This window comes from Anser brachyrhynchus (assembly GCF_964034855.1).
Source record: "Anser brachyrhynchus genome assembly, chromosome: 2".
Classification (NCBI taxonomy): domain Eukaryota; kingdom Metazoa; phylum Chordata; class Aves; order Anseriformes; family Anatidae; genus Anser; species Anser brachyrhynchus.
This window is the reverse complement of record NC_137695.1, coordinates 127916148-127939380: the sequence shown is the minus strand read 5'-3', so window position 1 is coordinate 127939380 and position 23233 is coordinate 127916148. Positions and strand designations below refer to the sequence as shown.

Genomic DNA, 23233 nt, shown 5'->3' with positions numbered 1-23233 from the left:
GTAAACTACATGAGCTAATCAGATTATAACCTTCCATTTTTCATGCATATCATAAAATGTGTGAGGAAAGGGCTTAAAGTCATTTAATTAAGGTTTACATTGTACGATGTGAAAAGCCTTTCTGAATTTAATTTTTAAACAGATGTTAACATTGGTTCACATGAAATCTAATCATCTGGGGAGAACAGCACATTGTGAGGAAAGTGGCAAGAACTCCTAACAAAAGTAATTGCATGCAGTGTAGTGAATTCATTTACAGCAGAAGCTGTTGGGAAAAAGAATTTGTTTGCAATACCTGTCAGCTAATTTCTGGCTAGCTTGTATGTTGCCAACCTGGTAAGTCAAGGAGGATTTAACGTAGGTGTGGAGGAGTCAAATCTTAGCTACTTTGTGTGTATGTATCTAGGTCTACACGTGTAAATATATCTACCCTTTGTGCATTTGTGTGTGCATGCAATTTTGGGTGTGGGCAAGTTAAAGCAAAGTAGAGGCGTGGTCAAAAATATCTTCACCAAGAGAAAGCAAAAACAATCACCAAGAACAATAATTTTAAATACATACAAATTTAAATAGTTGCTTTGCTTTGGGACACTAAGTCCTCAAACTCACCTCAACAGCTGTGATGTTGTTGTTGATTTTTTTTTTTCAATAGCCTTTAAATGTGAAATTTAAAGCCTCATATTAAAAAGTCATGAAGTGCATCTCATTACTGATGCAGGCAGCATTGCTGCAGTGTTATTGCGCAGATGATATTGTCTTTTGAGGCCTCAAAAGTCAGGAAGCAGGGAAGAGCCTCCTTGCTTTGGGGGGCATCTTTTCCCTTAGCGTAGAAAGCAGATGAATACTGAGTGTTTGTAAATATAACTGTTGGGAGATTAGTTCATACACCAACTCTGCTCTTTTCTAGGCTTTTGGCTTGCAAGTGAAATCAAGGACTAGGGATTTATCTGTCTATCATTTTTGCCACAGCTTTCAGTGCAGCCTGAGATTTGTTCATATATGTCATGTGGCTACAGGCATTATGATCACACTGAGTCATTTGCAGATTCAACCTTGAACTCAGACCCAGCTACTAAATACAATAAAATCTTGTCCTTCATTATCCACTCTGGACCCTGACTTCATTCAATGTTGCACGATAACTGTTTCTGCCTCTAATTTTACGTCTTCAGAAAACACTGATGAAGGCCAAGCTGAATATTTTTTTTCATGCTTTTAGAAAACTGAGGTTAGGAGACATCTCACCAGTAAATTAACAGTACTAAGCAGAGTATTTATTATGATTGTCTCAGACCTCCTTGGTAAAGTCAACTGGAAGGGCCACAGAGAACAACAAACTCTTACAATTTTCAGTTTCATAGAATAATGTGAAATACAATATAGATTTAAGAGGAAAAACACAAGCCACATACTAAAACAAACATGGAAAATTTATCATGAGGATGTGGGCTTAAATGCACATGGAGTAGTATAGTGCCTGTCTGCAATTCTTGCTAAAAGTATGATCTAATGTTACTAGATTGTCATTACAAGACACTTAATCCCCAGGGTGAAAAACAGGAAGAATATTCACAAGTTTCAGTGCTATTTACTAATTGCCAATTGACTTGAGGAAAGCTAAAAAATGACTGGAAACATCCATCTCCATCCTGATACACACACACACACACACTAATAGTGGAAATGGCAGCCAAGACAAACAGCTAGCAGTGCAGTGCATCCTGTTGGCATCGTATTTTTGGCACTGTTGTAGCTACACAGAAAACAAGTGATACAAGAAATGTGTAAGGACATCTGTTCTGTAACCTATGGGGCTTCTCTCACAAAACAGTTGTAAAATCTTCTGGGGGAGAGAAAAATTTCTCTGTATCTCTGCAGATGCTCTATTGTAAGAAAAATATCAATGGAAGGAAGTGTTGAGCCTTTAAAAGAGGAAATCGTTCACCAGATTCACTGTCAAATGTTCCATTCTTTTCTTTCCTTTTCATTTAACCTAAGTTATCTGCCATTCACAAGTTATGTTTAAGCCAAGTGGTGTAAATCTGTTGGGACTAATAGAATTGAATCATGGATTAAATTAGCCCAGAGTCTGCTTGTAACTCTTCTTCGCTGCAGATTACTTGGGCTCTGTGTCACTCTGCTGATTATTCAGGTCACAGCCTCCCTGCTACCAGCTTCCTTCCTGAATCCAGCATCTTCATGTCTGTCTAGGGGTACGACAGGGCAAGGAGAACCATTAAGGACATCTATTAAGGTCCAAAGTATTGTTTAATTACCAGCTTCTCTCAGCATTGCTGATCCTCCCAAATGTAAGTGAGCTATGGGAGAACTGGGACAAAGGGAAGTGGGAATTTTAATGAGATTGTAAGGCCCATTCTATCATTCCTCTACTGCCCTTCAGTCACCTCACACTAATGGACATTTTAAAGGAAAGGAATTTTCCCAAAATACAAATGTTGCAAAAGTCAGGATATAAGTAGTTAGGATTCCCCCACAGGTGACCTATGGGGAGAGAGACATTTTTCCATGCAAAAGAAATCAAATCTCATGTAAACCTGGAATACATTAGGAAACTGGAAGATAACGAGGGGCTGTAAGTTGTAGGAGGCTGAGAGGGCTTGAGGAAGGGCAGCTTAGCTCTGGAAGCTGAGATCAGCTGGAGCTCCTGCATGGGAGAGCTTTTAGGAGCAGGAAAAAGAAGGGGCCTAGGTAGAGGGAGGTTTGTGGAGAAGTAGAGTGTTTTTTTCCTCTGCTGTGAAAGAAGTCATAACTCTGGAGCAGATATTAAGGAAGGGAAGACCAGGGACACTGGGGTGGCTTGGGAAAGATATGTGACTGAGGCAGAAGATAGAGAGTGGGGACTCAGCAGTGAGAAGCCAGAGCTTTCGAAGAGATCATCAGCTTCCAGAGCAGCAAAGGTGAGAAACCCAGCAATGAAGGACAATGTAGAGGGCTGGTTCTTCAGCATAGCTCACACAAACACCCTGACACTTCCACTTGGAAGTTCAGGGATACAGGTGCAGGACTGCTTTCCTGCTACTTGCCCCTTTTAAAATCCGGTTTCTGAAATATATCTGAGATCTTATCTTTTAGATAACATTTGAGCTTGGGAAGGACATGGTTTGAAAAAGGGTGAGATGGAGAAACGAGGCTACACAGATTACAAGCGTTAGGATTTGTACGTTGTGTTGTTATTAAAAATGCTTGTTGTCTTATTAAGACAACACCTTGAATCTTACCTTCATTTTATATATTTCCTCTAAGTGTTCCATATTTACATCCTTGACACCTGTATAGTAAAAATCCATGCTTACAGGCAAAGGAGTTCATTATTTTGTATTTCAGCACTTCCCTTCTTGATGGGGGAGGAAAAGAGATGCCCTCATGATCTGTTTCTGTTGAGACATCGGCTCATGTTCCTCCAGGATGTTCCAAAGCATTTTTTCTGGAAAGCAACCATGAAGGCTGCTCTGTAATTTATGTGATTACCTTGCAATAGCTCGTTCTATGAGTAAAGCAGAAGCGAGTAACAAATGTGCTTATTCGAAGCAATTCTAGAAAGGAGGATTGTGTTGGTCCAATTAATCTCTTGATGATTTGTGGATTTCAGTGACCACTGATCAACATCAGTCTGTTCTGTATTTCACACGCTCACCCTGTGATCTAATCTCAAATCGTGACACTACTTATTACTATGAGCAGGGGCTCTCCATCTAAGCCACTATACAAACAAACAACCTGAACAAACAGTTCTTCCACGAGTTTACAATTCACACATCAGACCAGGAAGCTAAGAATGGGTATTTAAAAATGTAAACAAGGTGGGTTTGAAAAAGAGATGAGGTAGCAATAATGCTGTGTAGGAGGAGCAGATGTCTTGGCTTCCTTCTCTCTTTACAGTGCTACCTAGGAATGCCTTCTGGGCTACACCATACATAAGAATAAATGAGACTGATTGTTTTGCTAATGTTGATCAGGAAACATGAATATGAGAAGAAAGGAGATTCTTGTGTGCCAGTCCTTACTCCTTGGTTTGTTTGGTGCAGACCGTTGCTAGCCCATGATCAACTGAAGTACACCACAGAAGCGGTCCTGTGCAAGGAAGCACAGGAGCCCAAATCCCCCCGTCCTCACTTTCTGAGTAGTGCTTGCACTGTGATGAGAAGAATCCCAAGAAGAGGAGCAGAAGGGAGAAATCAGGATAAAGAAGGGTGTTGGGTTACTGGAACAAACAGAGAAGTTGAGAGTAGATGAAAAACCTTGTTGCCACTGGGAGAAATTGTTTGGCTAGAGCAAACCTAGTGATTTTGCTGTTCAGTCAAGATCAAGAATGGAAAGGCAGATGGTGATCAGAGCCTATAGGAGCTGAGAATACAAGTCTGAAACTGCAACAGACACTGTGAGGTGGTAGAGAAAGAGATGTCTTACAAGAAAATGGAAATATATCAAAATGTCAAGAAAAACAGAAAAAAATGAGGAAAGGAAGAATTCATTCATTGAGGAACCTGAAGGGTGATAAAACTGATAGATACTTTAGTGGGAGAAGTTGTGTCTGAGGTGAAGGGCTGATGCTCAGCCCCTATGGGACAAGCAATGGCATGGAAAAGTAATAAAAAGTAAGATGTGGGCAGCAGAGATTTTAAAATGAAGGGAATAATTATGTGAAAGGATGGGAATGAGCCAGTAGAGTGCAGGGTGGCTGTCAGATTCAGGGAGCCCAGAACACATGGCAAAAGACGAGTGGACGAGTAAGTAACAGCAATAATCTGATGTTTGGCAAGACAGTTTAAGAAATGTTTAACTTTTCATTTGTTTACTAGAACAAAAAACATAAAACCTTGCAGACCAGAAGGATTCCACCTTCACATATTATGGGTGGGAGTACCTCATGCAGCCTTCTGTAGCTTTAGCAGCTAGTCAGTACTATAGACAAATCCGGGATGCATGGTCTTTTAGTTTAGGGCAGCCTGGCAATTTTTGCACTGTTATTCATCTTGCCAAAATACACATTGTCTAATAATATTTAAGTTGTATAAACATACCTTTCAAGGGAAGGAGCTGTTGAGAGAATCCAGGCAAAGAATTAGTATGAGAGCAAATCTAGTGCTTCATTACAATGGCAGCTCCTGTTTCGGACAGAGCCCCTGCTGCCCAAAAGGAATGGGAAAAGAAGATAGAGACAGATTCTTTCTATCCCAACAATGAAAAAGAGAACAACTTCCAATTTTCTAAACAGCAATTGCTGGCCTCACTGTGAACAACAACGCCACATGGCCTGCAGTCAGTTCCAGTGTTTGTGTTGTTACCTTGGGTGGCAGTGTCTATTTTTTCTTTTTCCCTGTGATTGATACATGAAAATTAGGTGGGAGTGGTTAAATAGAAAAATCTGGTTTTCAACTCTGCTTTGCCTTTCACCTTCAAGACAGAACGGACTTCAATTGTTTTATTGTGCTGGCTGTGTTTTCAAAGTGAGGCACAAGGTGTCTGACAGTTTCATAACCAACCTTTGCTAAATTCATTACCAAAAAATCGTTTGTCTGTTGCCAAAGCAGTTAGGGGAAAGAGGAACAATGTGCTTTGCAGAACTAAAGCAGGACTCATGAAGTTGAGAAGCTGGTAAATAAAATATGCAATCATGCAGTAAAATGTGAGCTAAAAATCGATCATTCTTCTTTTGTTAGTGCTTCATAATCAATCCATATTGGTTCACCTTGCTTAGTACAGTCCAATGGCCTATATATAAGACATCAGTCTTCTGTATTGTTCAAGATCCAGTCTTGATCCCTGCAGCCCTGTTGCCCACACCTTCTGCAATCATCTGCAAACATCATAGGAGCTCCGGGAAGTGTAAGCTCTAGGAAAGCACATGGGGAAGCTGGAGAGACTTTACAGGGCACAAAGGCAAGAATCCTAAAAGTATATCGTGTTATTCATGTAGGTAATGCAGCTTTCATTAACACAAATGGAAGTCACTCATGTACCCAGGAAGAAGGTGTCCCCAGATCTATGCACAAACATAGTTTATCATGTTTATCATGTTTTTCATGTTTATCATGTTTGTCATGGCACTGTTCTGTACCCTCTTTATTAGCTCTGTAGTCTAAATGGCTTCTATGTACAGGGAAAGATTTGGATGCAAAATACCACAAAATACACACCTTCTTCCATTTGGTTTTAATACAGTTGTGTTAGTGTTTTCTTTAACAATTCATTTTTTCTTTAGGCAGCATTAAGTGCCTTGAAACAGTTTTCAGAACAAGGACTGGATCCAGTGGAAGGGGCTATGAAAGTTGAAAATGGATCACTTGAAAAGTAAGTACCATTTAAATCCTCTGCATTTTAATGCCCGTGTGGCATTTGAGATAAGAAATGTTAATTAAGAGCTTAGCTGCCCTTTTAAACCTGTGCAAAAAAATTTCCTTTGGAATTTGCATACAGTTTTTGACAGTTTGAGAGGATACACAGGATTTCAGGTTCAGCGTTACTGATAATATTTGCTAATGAACTATGAGACAGTCAATCTTCCTATAGAAATCCTAAGGAAAATGATTTTCTGTTTATTGTATGGATTCTTTTTAAGTAGCGTAAGATGATTTTTGTCAAAATGTTGTAGCACATGATGTTGCCTGTAAATAGGATAGTTATCTGCCAGTAAGTCCTTATGTCTGCAAGGTGAATTTTACCCTAGAGAATTTAAAAGTAAGTTAAAAATCCTTTCAGGTCTTAAAAAGTCTTATATGGAATATTAGCTTTAAGTAGTAGACAATAGACCCGGGTTTCACACTGGATTTTCAATTATTCAGGAAAGTGGGATTGTCTGTCCAGTATAGAAGTTGTTTTCCAGCTGTTAGTCTGTTTACATAAAGAGAAAGTCTAGTATTAGTAAATAAATTAGGGAGTAATAGAATAGGAGGAAGAAGACTATAAGTGGCATTTGGAGTCTTTGATAGATATATCGTGGCTATTTATAAACTAATTTAATCAGAAACATTTTTCCATATGATCTCATCAGCATAGTATTTGAACATAAATATTGTTGTTTCACTTTAAAATGTTACCTTCCACAGTGACCTCTGAATCTCATGTGCCATCTGCTAATAAACATGTCTTAAAGATGTGCAACCCTGGACCTTACCACTCTTGTTAATGTATTAATCTTTCAGACAAGTCAAGCATCTGGGAGAGAAAGCAGACAATAAACAGACTAACTCAGGCACCATTGCTCAGGACTGCAAGGATTCAAAGGCTGTCGTCTAGGAGCTTCCCAGCACCCACGGCTGCCACTGCATCCTTATAAACCTGTCAACACGCAATAGGGTGTATGTGTACAAGGAAATGAATGACTAATACCATTATTTGAGTCTTATGTGAAGACAACACTATTCTAACACAAGAGATAGTATACATGGTACTGTTTATTCAACTGTGGAAAAAAAATAAAATTGAACATTTCCCTTAGAACTCAAGATCAGAGCATAACTCAATTGCCCAGAGGCAGAAGAAATCTGATCATGTTACTGGAGGTTAAAATGACAACTAATTAACAAAAGTGTTAGGTTAAAAAAAAAAAAACAAAAAAACTGTAAAATTGATTAATACTGAGGAAAAGAAGTCAGCATTGGTTCAGTTATACAATTTTTCGTAGTGTAGTTTTAAGTTCAGCTTACTGTTTTTTAAATAATGCTTGAATATTTTAAAATTAACCAATGACAGTGCTGTGAGAATTGTAGTTGTTGTCTTCATATATGGTCATACAGCTTATCTTTTTATGCAGACATTATGCATTCTTCATTCTATATGAATATGTATGACTTTAAGATGCACTACTCAGAGTTGTATGCAAACAGAAGTTGAAATCATGACAAGTATTTGCTTAACATGAAGCGATGTTAGTTATGATCAGTCTCGATATACTCCAGGAAAAAGCAGATATGGTATTTGATTTTCCTTGCCATAATCAATTAAAGAGGCGTCTTGCCTCCAAGCGACATGTTCCCCTTCGATTCTGCTCTCTGTTGTGTGAAGCACATCTACACCCCATTCTGTGTGTTGTATCAACCCACCGTTTGCATCAACTGAGTGTTTTTAATCTCTGCATTCTGACCAACGGCAAAAGGTACGATTGCAACATTATCAAGCCAAGGAAGGAAAAGAGTTGATATAAAGGTCGTTCTTTTGTGAAAGGAGTAGCAGCAGAGATAAGACCTGTGGCTGCACTCTGTACCAGCGTATTTCATTGAAGTATGTGGCCAAATGCAGTAAAACCACATCAGTTCATGTGTACAATGACAGTGTCGTCTCTTTCTTTATCGTTCACATGTAGGCAGCTAAAAGAATGAGTTAAAAACAAAACAAAAGAAAGAAAAAAAACACACAAAAAAACAATTAAAAACTAATGAACAACTAGCTACCACGCCAAAGCATGCGTTCAACCTTCCTTTCCCCGTGCCACCACCTTCTACAAATTTACCCTGTTAGATCGGTCAACATGGCATTTCAATCATCTATTTATCCAAAATAGATCGATACCTCTTGTAAACCTCTTGTAATAAACACATAAAGCATCACTGCATAACAGCCGTGACGATGTTGCACGAGATTTCAGAAGTGTGTAAACCAGGGCTCAAAACCCAAGTGACTCACGCAGGACTGTAAGGAAATGGTGCAAGGTACAGTGCCATTGATTCACCTCTGGGACAGGCGTTCAGAGTAATGTGTATCATGCTCTTACAGAGTCAGTAGTCACTAAAAATGTGGAGTTCTTTCTACTTCATGTTTCTCAGGGGTATGATTCACTCTCCCCGCAACAGATGAGGAGCCTTTGTGCTAAGAGTCTGCAGTTTTTCTAGGGTCTGACTCCGTGGCATGCAAAGGAGTCGGGAACAAGCTGAGCCTGTCAGTTCCCACGGAACTGGAAGGTTTCCAGAGGCATTTGGCACCTGGCAGCCTCAAGTTATTAAGGTAGCAGAATACAGAAATACTTAGCTCTTGCACACTGTCTTTCTCAGGGATACATTACCTGCCCAAATGGCAACAAGAGGGGAAATTCTTCTGTTGCTTCATTTTGGCAGCCAGCTTAGTTCAGAAGCAGGCTCAGTCTGTGCCTCCTTCCATGGGGAACAAGAGCAAAAGAAAGGACAAACAGGTTCCGTGAAGACCCTGTCCTCAGGGCAAGAGGGTGAGCTTGCTGGGGAGAATGTGGCAAGAAGACTGGCAATGTGGTGTCCTTGGCACTAACAGCACCTCTGTAGTGTGTTCCCAGTGCAGTCACCACAGAGAAACCCTTTGGCAAACGTACTTTGTACTGGTTTGGTTGGAAGCTGAAGATACAGCTTGATGCTTTCTCACCCACTGATCCTCAGTCACAGCAGAAGAAAGCTTCCCGTGTTCAACAGCAGCAGGAACGGCAAAGCCTGTGTCATTTCCAGCACAGGAGTCAGCAATAGCTTCACAGTGCTCACCTGCCTCTGACCCCACCGACCTGGTGCCATTCCCCAGGCACAGCCGCAAAAAAGCGTCCAGTAATCTTCAGGTTATTGCTTGGTTGTATTCATGGCAGACGGCCTCTGCCCTGAGCGCGGGGCTCGCTCCAGCGGGTGTGGCAGAGCTCACCTCGCTCTGAAAGAGCAGATTGCAAACAAATGCAGGCACCTGGCTGTCTAGGCTCAAGGTGGCTCATTCAGACCCCTCTGTTTGAGACAACACTAAAGAAAGGTCATCTCTAAGAAACCGTCATCATCTCGGGTCCTCTTGCTGGCCAAAGTCATGTCTGATCCTCACTCTGGCAAAAAACAAAGCAAGTGACTGGGTAGGGAGGGAGGTGGTGGTGCTTGTTCTTTTTCTGAAACTATAGAAACATCGGGGGGCCATATAGTAGCAGGATTTCTAACTGCTCTCCAAATGCGGGACTGACTAATGGTTGTCGTAATCGCAAGTCAGGCGGTTTTGTGCAGCCTGAAGAAAAGCACACACAGATGGCAGTTTTAAAGCACCTCCCAAGCCACAGGTTAAAAGCCTCACCAAAGAGGATCCGGTGAAGGCTAAGACAGAGCTTTTCCTGACATAAATCTGAAGAAAGAGTTCCTGCTCCCTGCAGATACAGAGGGGAGCACAGAGACCGTAGTATGGAGCTCATCAGACACCGCACCTGATCTCCATTATGGCATTTCAGTGCTTAATGCGCTCCGAGGCTCCTGTCTCGGGGCAGAGGCTTCATCTCATCTACCTGCATATCACGCACAAGGAGTTTCTTTGTGAAAACCCTGCACTGTTCACACATGCTTGTACATAAATGCACTTTCGATGTAGTTTGGCATTATCGCTAGCAACCTCCCGAGAGCCCAAGGAAGATTCTGGTACCAGAGGTGCTGCTGCAGCCGATGGCTCATCTCCGATCCTGTTGGTTCACAGCTGTTCTTCTTAGTTCCTGAGCTGGCAGCATCTGAAAGCTCCCAGGGAGAACTTACGTCCAGTGATTTTAAAAACAGTTGTTTCTTTTTTTTTCAATCAGCAGCCCTTTTTTTTTTTCTGATTTTGCTTCCCAAATTCAGATAAGAGTTGGCACGTAGAACAAAACAATGTTTCTATTTAGCTTTGTTTAATAATTAGCTACCGATGAACACTGGAAAAGGATCAATATGTTTCAAATGCTATTATTAGCTCTAAACGGGTTGAGTTGGGTTTTCTGACAGCAGTTAATCATTTCTATTTATTTATTTTTGTTTTATTTGAGGTAGAGACTTGGTCAATCTTCTGTTTGCAAAGAACCAAGAGCAGTTTACTTCCCTGTTTAGTGTGCATCCCACATCTCCCATCCTGGATCCCAAGGCACTTTCAAAGATGAGCAAGTGCCATATTTTACAGATGTGGAGCTGAGGTGCACACTGGTGCTCAGGAACAAGGCTGGAAACAATGCCTATCCAGCAGACTACAGAGGGCACTGTGGTGAGTGCTGTGCTCGATTCTTCTTTAAGCACTCAGAACCCAAATTGTCATCAGTCCTGGACCTACAACCCTCATTAATCGGGAGGAATTACGCTTAAGAGAAAATAGGACCCTTAGGTATCCTCTCAGAAAATCTTTTCAACACCTTCTGGAGATCAGTGACTTAAGGACTTGCACAGGAAAAGCCTCATCGCAGAATGAGTGTATCTGATACGACTCGAAGGACGAGAATTCAGATGGTTATTTTTATATCTGAGTTATCATCTCCAGTTGCACACTGGCCTGTCAACAAATCGACACACTCTGGAAGTTTCTGTTCTCGGTTTGACACATGCGGCACTGACTTCCAAAAGGACAGATGTGCTGCCTCCAACAAATGTGAAACACAGCAGCAGCAGGCCCGCAGAGCTGGAGAAGAGGATACTACAGATTTCTGGGGCTCTTCCCCAACCATCCCAGCATTCACCTGCCACTTACAGTGGGGATAAATTTATCCCTCAGCTATAGTCCCCACTGAATTCACCAGAGAGTTATACCAGCATGTAATCTCACCTGATTGAAGCTATAGTTACAGGATTTAAAAGATTTGGTGTTCATCAGCAGCATTTTTAAAGGGTATTTGAATAGCAGGTTCTTGTTGCCTCTGCCATCTCCCCGCTCTCAAGCATGAGGAAAGGGGCTGAGCCACAGCGGGGTTTGAGAATCACGAGGGGAGTAGCTGAGATGGATGACTGCGGGAATATGGAATCCCCTTCTGCTCGGCCTGAAATGACAATGAAATCAAATCCTTCCTAAAGAGTAAGCAAAGCCCTTGATCTCCCTGACAGTCCTTCACTACACGTATTTTGTTGGTAGGTGGCTGCTTGTTTTTCTTCTGTTCTCTTTAGCTTGCTCCAATTCCCTACAAACCAGCAGAAAGTTTCCCACTTCCTGCAGTGAGTTGAGAAAAAATTTTAAGCTGGATTTGTTATCCAGCTAACAGGCAGAGAATTGGTGGTGGTTTTTTTTTGTTTGTTCCAATACCTATGTAAAAAATACACATGGTAAAATCTCTTTATCCTCTCCCTGAAACACTCAGGCTTTCTCCACTCTCAGTTGCACCCCATAATCAGATAAAATTTTCTTTCTTTGCTCAGTTAAGAATGTCCTTTGCAACCCCAGAGAAAACTCAGCAGAGTGTGGAAGGTTATTTTTAATGGTGGTGAAGACGATGACTTGTCAGAGCCCTGAATACCGTATTGCATAATTCTGTGCTCTTTGGGGGGGGCTTGTTCCGTGACAGATGGGAATGGCCCATGCCTGTTCTTCAGCAGCTTCCTTGCTAGAATGCAGGAAGTTATCTGTTCCCAGCTACACCTGGAGCAATGGTGACTGGCAGGTATAGTTGGTGCAGCTCCCTGAGGACACCTCCAGAAGAGCTGAAAGAAAAGTGTGTCCTGAGTAACTGCTGCCTTTTGCTCTCCACAGCCGGTGAACCTCCCACGGAAGAGGTTAGGTACCATCCGTATGAGGTATGGGAAACAGCTTCCCCTCTGGGTATTTACTGCTTGTGCAGGTTTCTTTCTGTTTGCAGCTGCATTCCTGAGGCATGATATGGGCTGAGCAAGTGTGTATGTTGGTAGATCAGATGCGTATGAAGTGTTTTGGTGGTATGATTTCTATTATTCCACATGACCGGCGCTGGCTTTCATTTTTGATCATACAGCTTGTTATTTGCTTTATGCTGTTAGTCATGGTTGGCTGTGCACTTTTGTGCTTGGTGTTTTAACTCCATAGCACTCCAGTACAAAGGAAATTTAAAGAACAACAATGAAAATGTTTCTAATCTGTTCTTAATTAAATAGCCCTCAATAATTGGTTTATGAGAAGGGGGAAAGCAAAACAGAATGGTTGCTAATCTGAAAATATAATTTACTCAAGGGCCAAACTTCACTGTTATTTACAATAACCAGGATCTAGGGGAGCCTAAATGCCAGTGAAGTTTTATCCAACAGCACTCAGTACATGAGGGGAAAATTTGCCCAGATAAGACAGGTTATGCCTCTCACTACAATATATTAGAATTTTCTTCATGCATTAAAACAGGTCACCTAAGTCTGCTTATTTACTTTTGCTTGTGTTTAAAAGTGCAGCATATTTTCTTTTTTATAAGCCACTGTTACCTATTAAAAATGTTCAAGGGCAGTAATAATGTAGTCAATATAGTACAGTGCCCTGCCTTAAAATGGCCCCTTTCTAGTCATCCCCCTACAACTTCTCCACCTCAATTCACTGCAGTTGAATTGGGATGGAGATTTGTTTTTGTTGCACTTACTTAGGCTTAAAAATAGGAGGTCATTATGTGTAGTTCTAAGCAAAGAGCACACATTTAAATATGGTAGGCAAAATGAAAATGTGATATCTGTCTGTGGTGCAAAAATTGTGTTACTCATGCCTAAAGATAGGCCTGAATTCTTTGAAAGACTGAACTCCAGGATCTACTGAAGTTTGTCTATTGACTTCAGCAAAGCCTAAATTTAATCCAGTTTCGTCCCCATAAACCATGTAGCTAGATCAAATATGGTACTGGTAAGTCAAGAAGAACTTAAACTGAACTGTCTTGCCTTATATTATCATAAAATTACAATTTATGACAAATGAAACTTGACTTTCTCTTATATTGGAACAAAATATAAAGTAAAAGTGATGCAGAATCTTTTCCTTGTCATGGAAGACGTACCAAGCAAGAGTGCAGCACAGTAACTACACTCAGACCAGCTATTACACACAATCTTACTAAGTCCCCAACTGTCATATCACTAGGGCTATTAATTGTGAGTTCAACCCCAGGGATGACTCAGAAAGTTGGGAATTGTTTGCAGATGCATTAGAAATACCGCAGGTAAGTATCTGGTAAGCAGAGACTCTATTTCCCATGTACAATAGATGGTAGGAGTAAACAATTAAATGAGCACAGAAAAGAAATAGTTCCTTACAAAAGGAGAGTCACCAGGCCTAAGGCTATACAGTTGATTTTTGCAACAATGCTCCTCTTATTTTTGTGAAATATTTGTTGCATATGATCAACACAGCACAGAGAAAGATGTTGCTACTATTTCAATGTTTCTTCTAACTCATAGACAAAATAACCCAGGGCCAGAATGTTAATGGCACTGACCTAGTCAAAGTGAACCAGAAAAGGCAAGGTTTTGAGACGTCTTCTGAAAATCTAATCCCAGCTGGGCATAATTATCTTCAATATCACCTTTGGAGCCATTTTGAAACTGCTTTTGAAATACCGACAGATCTACCAGCCTGCTGAAAAGTTCCAGAGGAATCCACATGGCCTGGTGAGAAGAAAGGACGCTAGCAAGACCTTGACACCCTTAGGTACCCTTAAATTTTGCTGCAGATTTTGCAGGCATCCAAAGATAAGTGCAAAAGACTTCTGGCCCTTCCCTCTGCATTGTTTGTACCCTTAAATGTTGGGACTGTGCAGGAGCTGATGCAAAGGTTTCCACGCATATCTCAGAAAGATTATGCAAATATTTTCATGAAGCAAAAGTCTGTGAGAAAACAGGGACCTAATATTTCTTTTTTTTTTTTTTTCTATTTTCTATTAAATTTTGACTTAGCAAAAAGTCCCTAACAAATCCTTCCCCAAAAAATCGTGGTTTGCTTTTTCTTCTACAAACAATTCTTCACATTCTCTTTCAGTTAAAGAATAAACACAAAATAGTTTTGCAAAATCTGGAAAAGGGGACAGTGCTGGGCTCTTTTGAATGGGTTTGAACATTATATATGTATAAAAATATATTTGCTATACTATATCAGTATATAGTATATTCTAATTTATAGATTATGCATATATATATACACCTGTGTGTTTCACCTACATTCTAGTCAAACAAATGGTTAGGTACCTTACCTCGGGGCAAGCCAGGTATGGAAAAATCTCTATGCACCCGAGCTCTAACACAAAAGGCCTTGAAGTCCACAGGCAGTCAGTCACCTGTTCAAAGCAGATCACCCACATAAGTCTCCATATCTAGGCACGTTCAGAAACACTCTGATCTTAACTAGGTGAGCTATTTCCTCCTCCAGACATTTTGGGGATTCTGACACTGGATTCTCATCTTCTCACAAGGGCAAAATACCTTTTCAGGCATTTTCTACTGGAAAACAAAACAAAAACAAACAACAAAACACAAACAAACAAACAAAAAAACCCTGCTTTTTACTCAGTAGCTAAGAGTGGAGTTTATCTTCTTCCTATGCAACTTTCTTTGGAGAATGCCTTGAACCATCAGGCTGTAGTTTCCTCTGAAGCAGGGTGTCATCCCTCTCTCCATCCGGTTCTCTTCAGTTTGGGTAGATCTATTCAGCATTCACTAAATCAGTGAGAAAAGGAAGGTATTCCTATTACCGAGCGCCTAGGATACTTGCAGGGTGGGATGAGGAGGCCAATGTTCCAAGTTTTTTCCATACAGTAGTGAAATATCAATATAAGCTAATCATGAGGCAGTTATTCATGTTCACTTTTTTGCACTCTCATCTGATGAATATTAAATTATTCTGTACAAAGTGGAATGGTTTTCAAGGAGAAGTAGAATAGCCTGGCGACTTCAGTATTTTGGTGGTCAAAGCATTCTTTGAAGGTAGAAATGTATTTTCTACCTGCTAATCAAAGACATTATTGGCACAACAAAAAATCACAGTAATCTCAGCCTGTGCATCTTACAATTCGGTCTGGACTGCAGAAGAACTTGGAAAGTACAGCAATCAAAAATGGTGTACGTATGTCACCCTCCCCATAAGGAAGCAGAAGCCTTGTTGATGAGAAGGAAACTACCTTTCTTCATGGGTCCTGCACTTGAATGATGAACTTCCTCTGAGCAACAGCTGATGTAAGTCTGAGCAATGCATGACCTTGACATAATCAATATCTACAGAGATAGGCTCATTCTCAAGGATTCTTGAACTCAGAAACCACCTATAACATCTGAAGTCAAGAGGGCATTAAGTTCTAACAAGTGTCTTAGTTTTGTCCCTTCTTAATTACATTGAAAAAAACCCAACAGCAACAAACATACAAAACTGTGTATTTTGCTTTTTTCTCTAATCCAGAATTTGTATTATAACATCACAAAGATGCTTCAAGCTTCCATGTATTCTCAGCTCTGTTTTTGTTTCCATATTGCTTTCCCTGTTTTATCCTTTTATTTTGTGTGGCGGATTGGATTCATTCAGATTCACTCTATCATATTTCAGGAAGAAAATGGTAAAACAAAATTTGAGAGCAAAAAGGGGTGAGTGTATTGGAAATAAAATTAGCAGTTTTATTTTATTGCTTAAGGCCTTCACCAAGGAACAATTTGTGCAACATTGTTGAAAGCCAAAGAAATCTTAACACAAAAAGAGTCAATAGTTTGATAAAACCCAGACCTCCTGTGTTATGCAATTAAAGGTTAGACAGGGTGATAAGAGCTTTAACTTACCTTTGGGAAATATTCATCAGATTTTGGATTAACTTAAAATATGCTTCCTGTGCATTTCTTTCCTGATGAAGGTCCTTCAATATTTCCTCTGGTGCAGAGGAAAAGAAAACTCTTTCCCAAAGCAGGGTGAAATCCACAAACCCAGATATGCTATAGGTTTACTCCAAGCTCCATAATTCTGTAATATTTCTTCTAGCAGCCAAGAAAGCCAGTGGTATGAATTCCCATCTGGGCTCGTTTGATGTGAGTTCTGTTAGTATTAATTATTTATACAGCACCATGCGTGTGCATGATTCTTTATAGACAAAAGATAATATCCCCCAAGAGCTTGCAAACTGAATGGCCCAGGGGTGCAAACACTTCTTTAGCTTTCCTAGGACGTACTACCTGGAATAATCCACTGATGTCAGTGGGCTACTTACGTGCCGGTAAGTGCTCTGCTGGGTAGGAAGTGTTTGCAGGATTAGATTGTAGTTAAAACATGACGTGATCATTGGTGATGAGGGAAGCAGGGGGGGCAAGTGTTCCAGCAGTAAGATCATGCTGTTGCTTTGGTTATAATGAAGGTGTCAAGGGGTTAGGGCATTTTTAATGTTTTATATTATTTGTGATCCTGTTACCAAGAAGGAAAAGCTCAGCTTTATAGGCCACACGGAAGAAGTGCTATTTTGAGGAGGAAGACTTGCTTCGAAGGGGGGGGAGAGGCACAGCCTGTTATGTGAGGAAGTGGACTCCAGAGGTAAGGAGGAATGCGCAAGAAGAGACGCTAACCATATGCTCTGAGAGGCTCCATCCTCTGCTGCAGCTAGCACGTGTCCACTAGATCCTTGAGAGCAATTTTTTTTTTTTTAATTGAGGGCATTTTCAGAAGTTTCCCAGTACATTTCCAGCTCTTGGCAAGACCCAGACACATCTGTGACATTTAGCTGATAGCCTCCTTAGTGAAGGGAAGGTTGCCAATGAATCCTTGTGCAACTGTTTATGCTTTAAACCGAAGTGTACAACTGCCAGTTTCACTCTTACGACACAGAGAGCATTTTCCTCCTTAATTGAAAGTGTGGAACACAGCAGAGCCTTTAAATACTGAAAAAAACAACCAGCTGAAACAAGTAGTAAGAGAGACATCAAGGATGACAGACAGTAGGCCCTCTGCCCAGACAGACATGCAGCCAGGGCATGCTCTATTTTAAAAAGCGACCTACACTCTTTAGCAAGAATATAGGATTTGTGTGTGACAGGGGGGGAGATTGTTCCAGGATCTCAAAGCACTTCAGAGAAATACCCCATCCATCAGAGAAATGCCCCATTCTTAGAAGTGTTCAAAGCCAGGCTGGACGGGGCTTTAAGCAACCTGGACTCGTGGGAAGTGTCCCTGCCCATGGCAGGAGGGTTGGAGATAGGGAACCCTTAAGGCTTCTTCCAACCTAAGCCATTTTGTGACTCTGTGATATTTGAGATGTTTGTGATTGAGCAGATGTTTGAGTTGCTGGCCTGATATCAGTGGAAATCTGCCCTTGGAGGATCTTCAGGCAAATATTTTTGGACAGAAATGTGGCTTTGAAGTAACAACCCAGCAGCAGAAAGGGTACGAGCAGCAGACAGGAGCATCTCTTCATTCCTGCTTGTCTGGGAGCACCTCCACCTCTCCAAGGGCTGGAGGAATGGACTAAGTGGCTGGAGAAAACCCCTACCTTTTGGGGTAAGGTAGGAGCCCATAAACTCACTACAGTTTTGCTTTTCTCACAGTTCCAAGGGTTAAATCTGGGAGAAAATAATTGTAATTATGAAAGTATCAAAATGACAGAAATTAGCAGTGAAACTCAAACAGGAAGATGAACTTCCGGCCACTTCTGCAGCATGAATATTTTGAGCTTCAGCATTTTATGGAAATTGAACGGGTGCCAAAATGTTTAAAGGAACTGAGAGACACCTCACTGGTACTCTTGGAGGGTGAGGATGGCATTTGTATGGAAACAGACCTCGCCAGCCCTCACTTTTCTGAATCCCCTCAACTTAATCCCTCTGTGATTTGTGGGACTTTTCTCTCTCCTAAACTAGTCCGTGATACGTGACTAAATTTGTTTCCATACATTTTTTTAAGTTTTTAAATAATTCAGACAGCTCACAAAGAGCACTTAAAGCAAACAGATACATGAAGGCAGATCCACAGATTATGGGACTTGGATGCTCGAAATTTTCTCTTCCCTTTTTGGTGTTTAACCTGTTCTAGACAATATTCCTGCTTTCTCTTACAGGTTTCACACTTTTTAACCTGAATTTTTATACTTTATTAGTAATATGCTTTGAATTCTACATAAAGAGAACTCGTGGTGTAAACAACCAGGCCTTCCTGCCTGGCAAATCTTTTACATATGACAAACACAAAACTAACCGAGAGATAGCGTGGTTCTGAGCTCATTTTCCTTACCACGCAGGCAGCTTTCATGTAAGAACCCTGTTTGTATTTACCTAGTGCATCTGCCATTTGATATGAGGCTTTTATTAGCACAAGGTACATCAGACTGTCAGTCACAGTGAAATGAGCCATTGTCCTCACAGGTAATTAGAGTGCCTCTCCCCTCGTACAGGCACATTTTCAAAGCTGCTTCTGACCTCCAGCATGAGTGGCGTCACACATACTTTAGTGGTAACGCATGCAAAATAATATTAGATGCACTACCAAGAAGCACGCATGCTCTCTCCTGCTTACCATCAAAGATAGGGCTGATGCTTCACAGGCCTAAATGGTGTCTCCTAGTCCTCACTGACAACCAACAGGCCGCTCTCAGTAGTGTGTAGGTGCCTGACACGCTTGAATCAATGCTGACCCAGTCTAGTATTTCAGCAAATGTGACCAGGTCCTCTGTGGTGGATTGAAGGGCCCAGAAAGATTAAAAGAGATGCAGTAGATCAGAGTGAGGACAGGGAAAGATATTCAGTCTCTGCACATGGCTGTGACACCTCAGCCATGACAGTATCATGGCCCCTTCACACAGCCAGGCCAGATCCTCCTGGAAGCAATGTCAAGGCACGTGCAAGACCAGGAGGTGATCTGAGACAGCTAGCGTGGCTTCACCAAGGGCAAATTGTGCCTGACCAATCTGGTGGCCTTCTGTGGTGGAGTGACTGCATCAGTTGACAAGGGAAGACCAACAAATGTCATCTACCTGGATTTCTGTAAGGCCTTTGACATGGTTCCACATGACATCCTGGTCTCCAAATTGGAGAGACAAATTGGAGAGTGGTGGTCAGTGGCTCTATGTCCTGGTGGAGGCTGGTGATCAGTGGTGTCCCTCAGGGATCTGTCCTGGGACCAGTACTGTTTAATATTTTATCAGCAAAATAGAAAGTGAGATCGAGTTCACCCTCAGCAAGTTTGCAGATGACACCATTTTTCATTAACTTTTGTACTGAACTGCCAACAAAAATCCCAAAAGATGCAGTCTCAGAAGGGTATTTAAACAGGGAATACTGTCTGGATGTAATTTAGCTGCCATTGCCCAGCAGCTCCATAGATCTCTTTGACTTGTGACATTAAATATATGGAGCTAGCATATGAATGGATTAATATACACAGTCCTATAATTAGCTGTGTTATTAAATTTTATAAGTAGTTGGGGGGAAAGGGGCTTGTTTGCCATCTGTTTAAAAAGTATCTCTCTTTCCACTGAAATCTGGATATAAAAAACCCCAGACATGTGGGCATGACTGCCTTACATACATTACTGGGATTATTTCCCTTGAGTTAACCAAAGACAAGCGTGATTCATGTATCAATAGAATGCTGTGCAAAAATGTCCATAGCATTTTTTCACATAACGTTCCTTTCCCTTCACATTGTAAATTATGAATCATGCAAACATCATGAATAACAGATTTTTGTTGGTTTGGGGTTTTTATTTTTTCATAATGATCCTATAAGCTTTATAATGGAAGAGTAATTATGCCAGGCAGTATGATAAATTCTTCCATGATAATGACTTTTTAATCCTATTCTTGTTGCTATGGAATAATGCAACCACCCAGCCATTTGCTTCAATTTCCCTAGAAAATTTGTAATAATCAAACTACGATTTTAAAATCCAGCCACACACACACGTACGCAATCCCACTAACTTTCAATAGAAAGCATGTTTTTATAGGAAGAAGGAAAAAATTGCTCTGTTTGATCATTGGCCTTAGTTACATGGAAATCGTCTTAAAAATGTGAAAATAAAATTGTATTATATAGAGCTTATGGTCTAGGAATAAGAACCTAATTCACAAATTTTTCAGTAGAGCTCTGGCACTCACTGAGGAGTTGAATGGACGTTTGTGCTGTGGGAGCACGGTAAAATGAAGGCAGGTAAGAAAAAAAACACCCAAACCTGAAAGCTTCCAGAGTGTGGGAAACCCTCCAGTACAGTAACTGAGTAGCACCTTAAATCAATATGTGTAAATAAAGCCTTACCTTCAATGCCACATATCTTTAGAGTGATGATCAAGTATTTGTGATTTCCAGTCCACCATTTAGCAATGGTCCCTGCAACATACACTTTAAGCGTTTAAGTAGCTTTTTTCGAAATGTACGTATGATAGCAGTACCTGAAAAAAGCGTAGTTGAAAACAAGGAAACCTGGATCTGGGTGTTTTTTCAATTTTCCTCAGGTTCCCTGAGAGGATTTTCAGTTAAGTCAGGGGCAGAGACACTCACTCCAATATTATAAATCTGAGTTTGGATTTCATTCTCACATCCACAAGGATTAAATTTAAAGTTACAATAAAGCCATGGTGTAGACATAGCACAAACCAAATGGAGAACATAAAGGGAAGAGAGCTGTTATGTACATCGATATGTACAACCTAACTTCAGGCTTCCCATACAGTCATCAGAGAGGGTTAAGCTTTGAGCATCGGTGCTCTGATTCACTGCCTGGAGGAGCTCAAAGGGTGGTTATTTATACAGCACATCCACTGCACAGGAGTATATAGGAGGTCTAAAGTTCAGGAGCTGAACATGAATACTCCCCAGAAGGAGTAGGGTTTGCATTTATTTCTGTTTGCCACTATCCCGTTGGCCCCCATGAGCTCCTCTAAACCACACTATAGAAACCCAAAACACTTTCTAATTTACACCAGCTAGAAGCAGCCGCTATCAGTGACCCAGACTTAAGTTTCTCTGGCTATGACCTCCTATCTGGCAGTGGTAAAAAACAAGTCATATGTTGGCTGTTTGTCCCTGCACAGAACAAAGTGACCAAGATAAACTATCTGGGTATTCTTTGCATGCAAAACAGAAAAGAAAATGAAAACCAAAAAAGAAACTTCCTAATAAGGACCCTCATCCATCTGTTTTTCTTTAGGGATGCTTTAACATTAGCGAAATATCACTTATTTGCACCTGAAGAAGTTAAATGATCTTGTTCCCATGAACTCTCTTACAAATGCTGTCCTGGCCTGTGATTTATATAAAAGTAGCTGTTCCCTTAATTTTATTCACAATGGCTTCATTCTTACCGTATGAACCTGCTTTGTCAGTATTTGCTTTGATTTATGGAAGATTTCAAACTACCAAAATAACTATCCCTTTTCTTTTCATTAAAGCTAATCCCCACAAAGACACTTTCATCTGCTGATTAGTCATGCTTCAGTGATCCTTGCTAACCAGAGGCTAAGTTATTGATGTGTTAAAGATGTAATCGCAGAGATTCAAGACCACTAAAGAAAATTCAACGTGTTGCTTGACAGTGTCAGAATTTAACAGTGTCTCACCTTATTTAACCAGCCTGGATAGCACATGCTCAGCAGCATGGTCGAATCTCCTCAGCTAATCTATGTGCAAGAAAGGTCTTATTAGAAAGTGTCCAAATCCACAGATGTACACGATATTTGGATCTTGAAGACAAGGGGTAGGGATTTCCAAAGTTCTTCAGGGAATTGGGAATACCACCCCATACAGCAGGAAGCAAACCAAACTCTAAATTCCCCCTCAGTTTTCCGAGCTGAAGAGCAAAACATTTTCCACTGTATCTTGTACATATAATTCTGAAATATCACTATCGTGGCTTGTATTTCCCAGGTCTTGTCTCATTTGGATGTTTATTTAGAAACCATCTAAGGAAAATCTTTTTGCACCCTTTCATACATAGACAATTCTGACCACTGTGAAGTAAAACTTTTGTCCTAATTGTCCCTGCCTCCAAGTTTTACAATGACAATCTGTGAAAACAATATACAACATACACTAGCAGCAATTCTCTTTTCACAAAGACAACCATCTGAAATATTTAACTTAATAGACGTGCTAAAGACAATAAAGGCTCATGGAGCTCTACGCCCTGACTTAGCAATAACGGAAGACTAATCCACCACCCAGTGAGGCAGCTTGTATTACATCTCAGAAAGGGAACGTGACAAGTCTGAACCTCCACTTCCTGCAGTCAGCACCTCTGTGACACAGTTGTGATTAGCAGCTATATGAGCCACGTTTAAATTTGTCAGAATACATCCTTATTGCATGCAGACCACAACTTTCCTCTGTTATATATGCATTCTTGGTTGATGTTTCACTATGTTGACCCTGATAGCTTTGTGCTGCTTAAGAAATTAAATATGAGTGAGACATGCTCTAAATCCCAGCTGGCTTTTCAACTGGCACGTTGGTTGTGGTCTTCAAATAATAATCAGATTAAGTCCCATATAATCACTTTTTTGGGCATAAACATATATTCAGATGCCATTAGCTATAGTTACCCAGCTGTAACAAAACCCAGCTGTAATAAAATCCACTTCACTGAGGTCTTCTCCATCACTGGTGGACAATTGCAGATTAA

At 40.7% G+C, this 23233-nt stretch overlaps 1 protein-coding gene across 2 annotated transcripts in view; it reads left to right on the top strand.

Moving 5' to 3' along the window:
* The window catches only part of STAU2 (staufen double-stranded RNA binding protein 2), a 168338-nt gene extending 160052 nt beyond the window's left edge, over positions 1–8286 (top strand). For both annotated transcript variants that reach the window (XM_080581626.1, XM_080581624.1), the window contains 2 exons: positions 6224–6312; positions 7164–8286. In XM_080581626.1, the coding sequence (XP_080437752.1) occupies positions 6224–6312; positions 7164–7257 (183 nt within the window). In that variant the 3' untranslated portion in view covers positions 7258–8286. The remainder of the gene's footprint in view (positions 1–6223; positions 6313–7163) is intronic.
* Positions 8287–23233: the final 14947 nt, after the last annotated feature.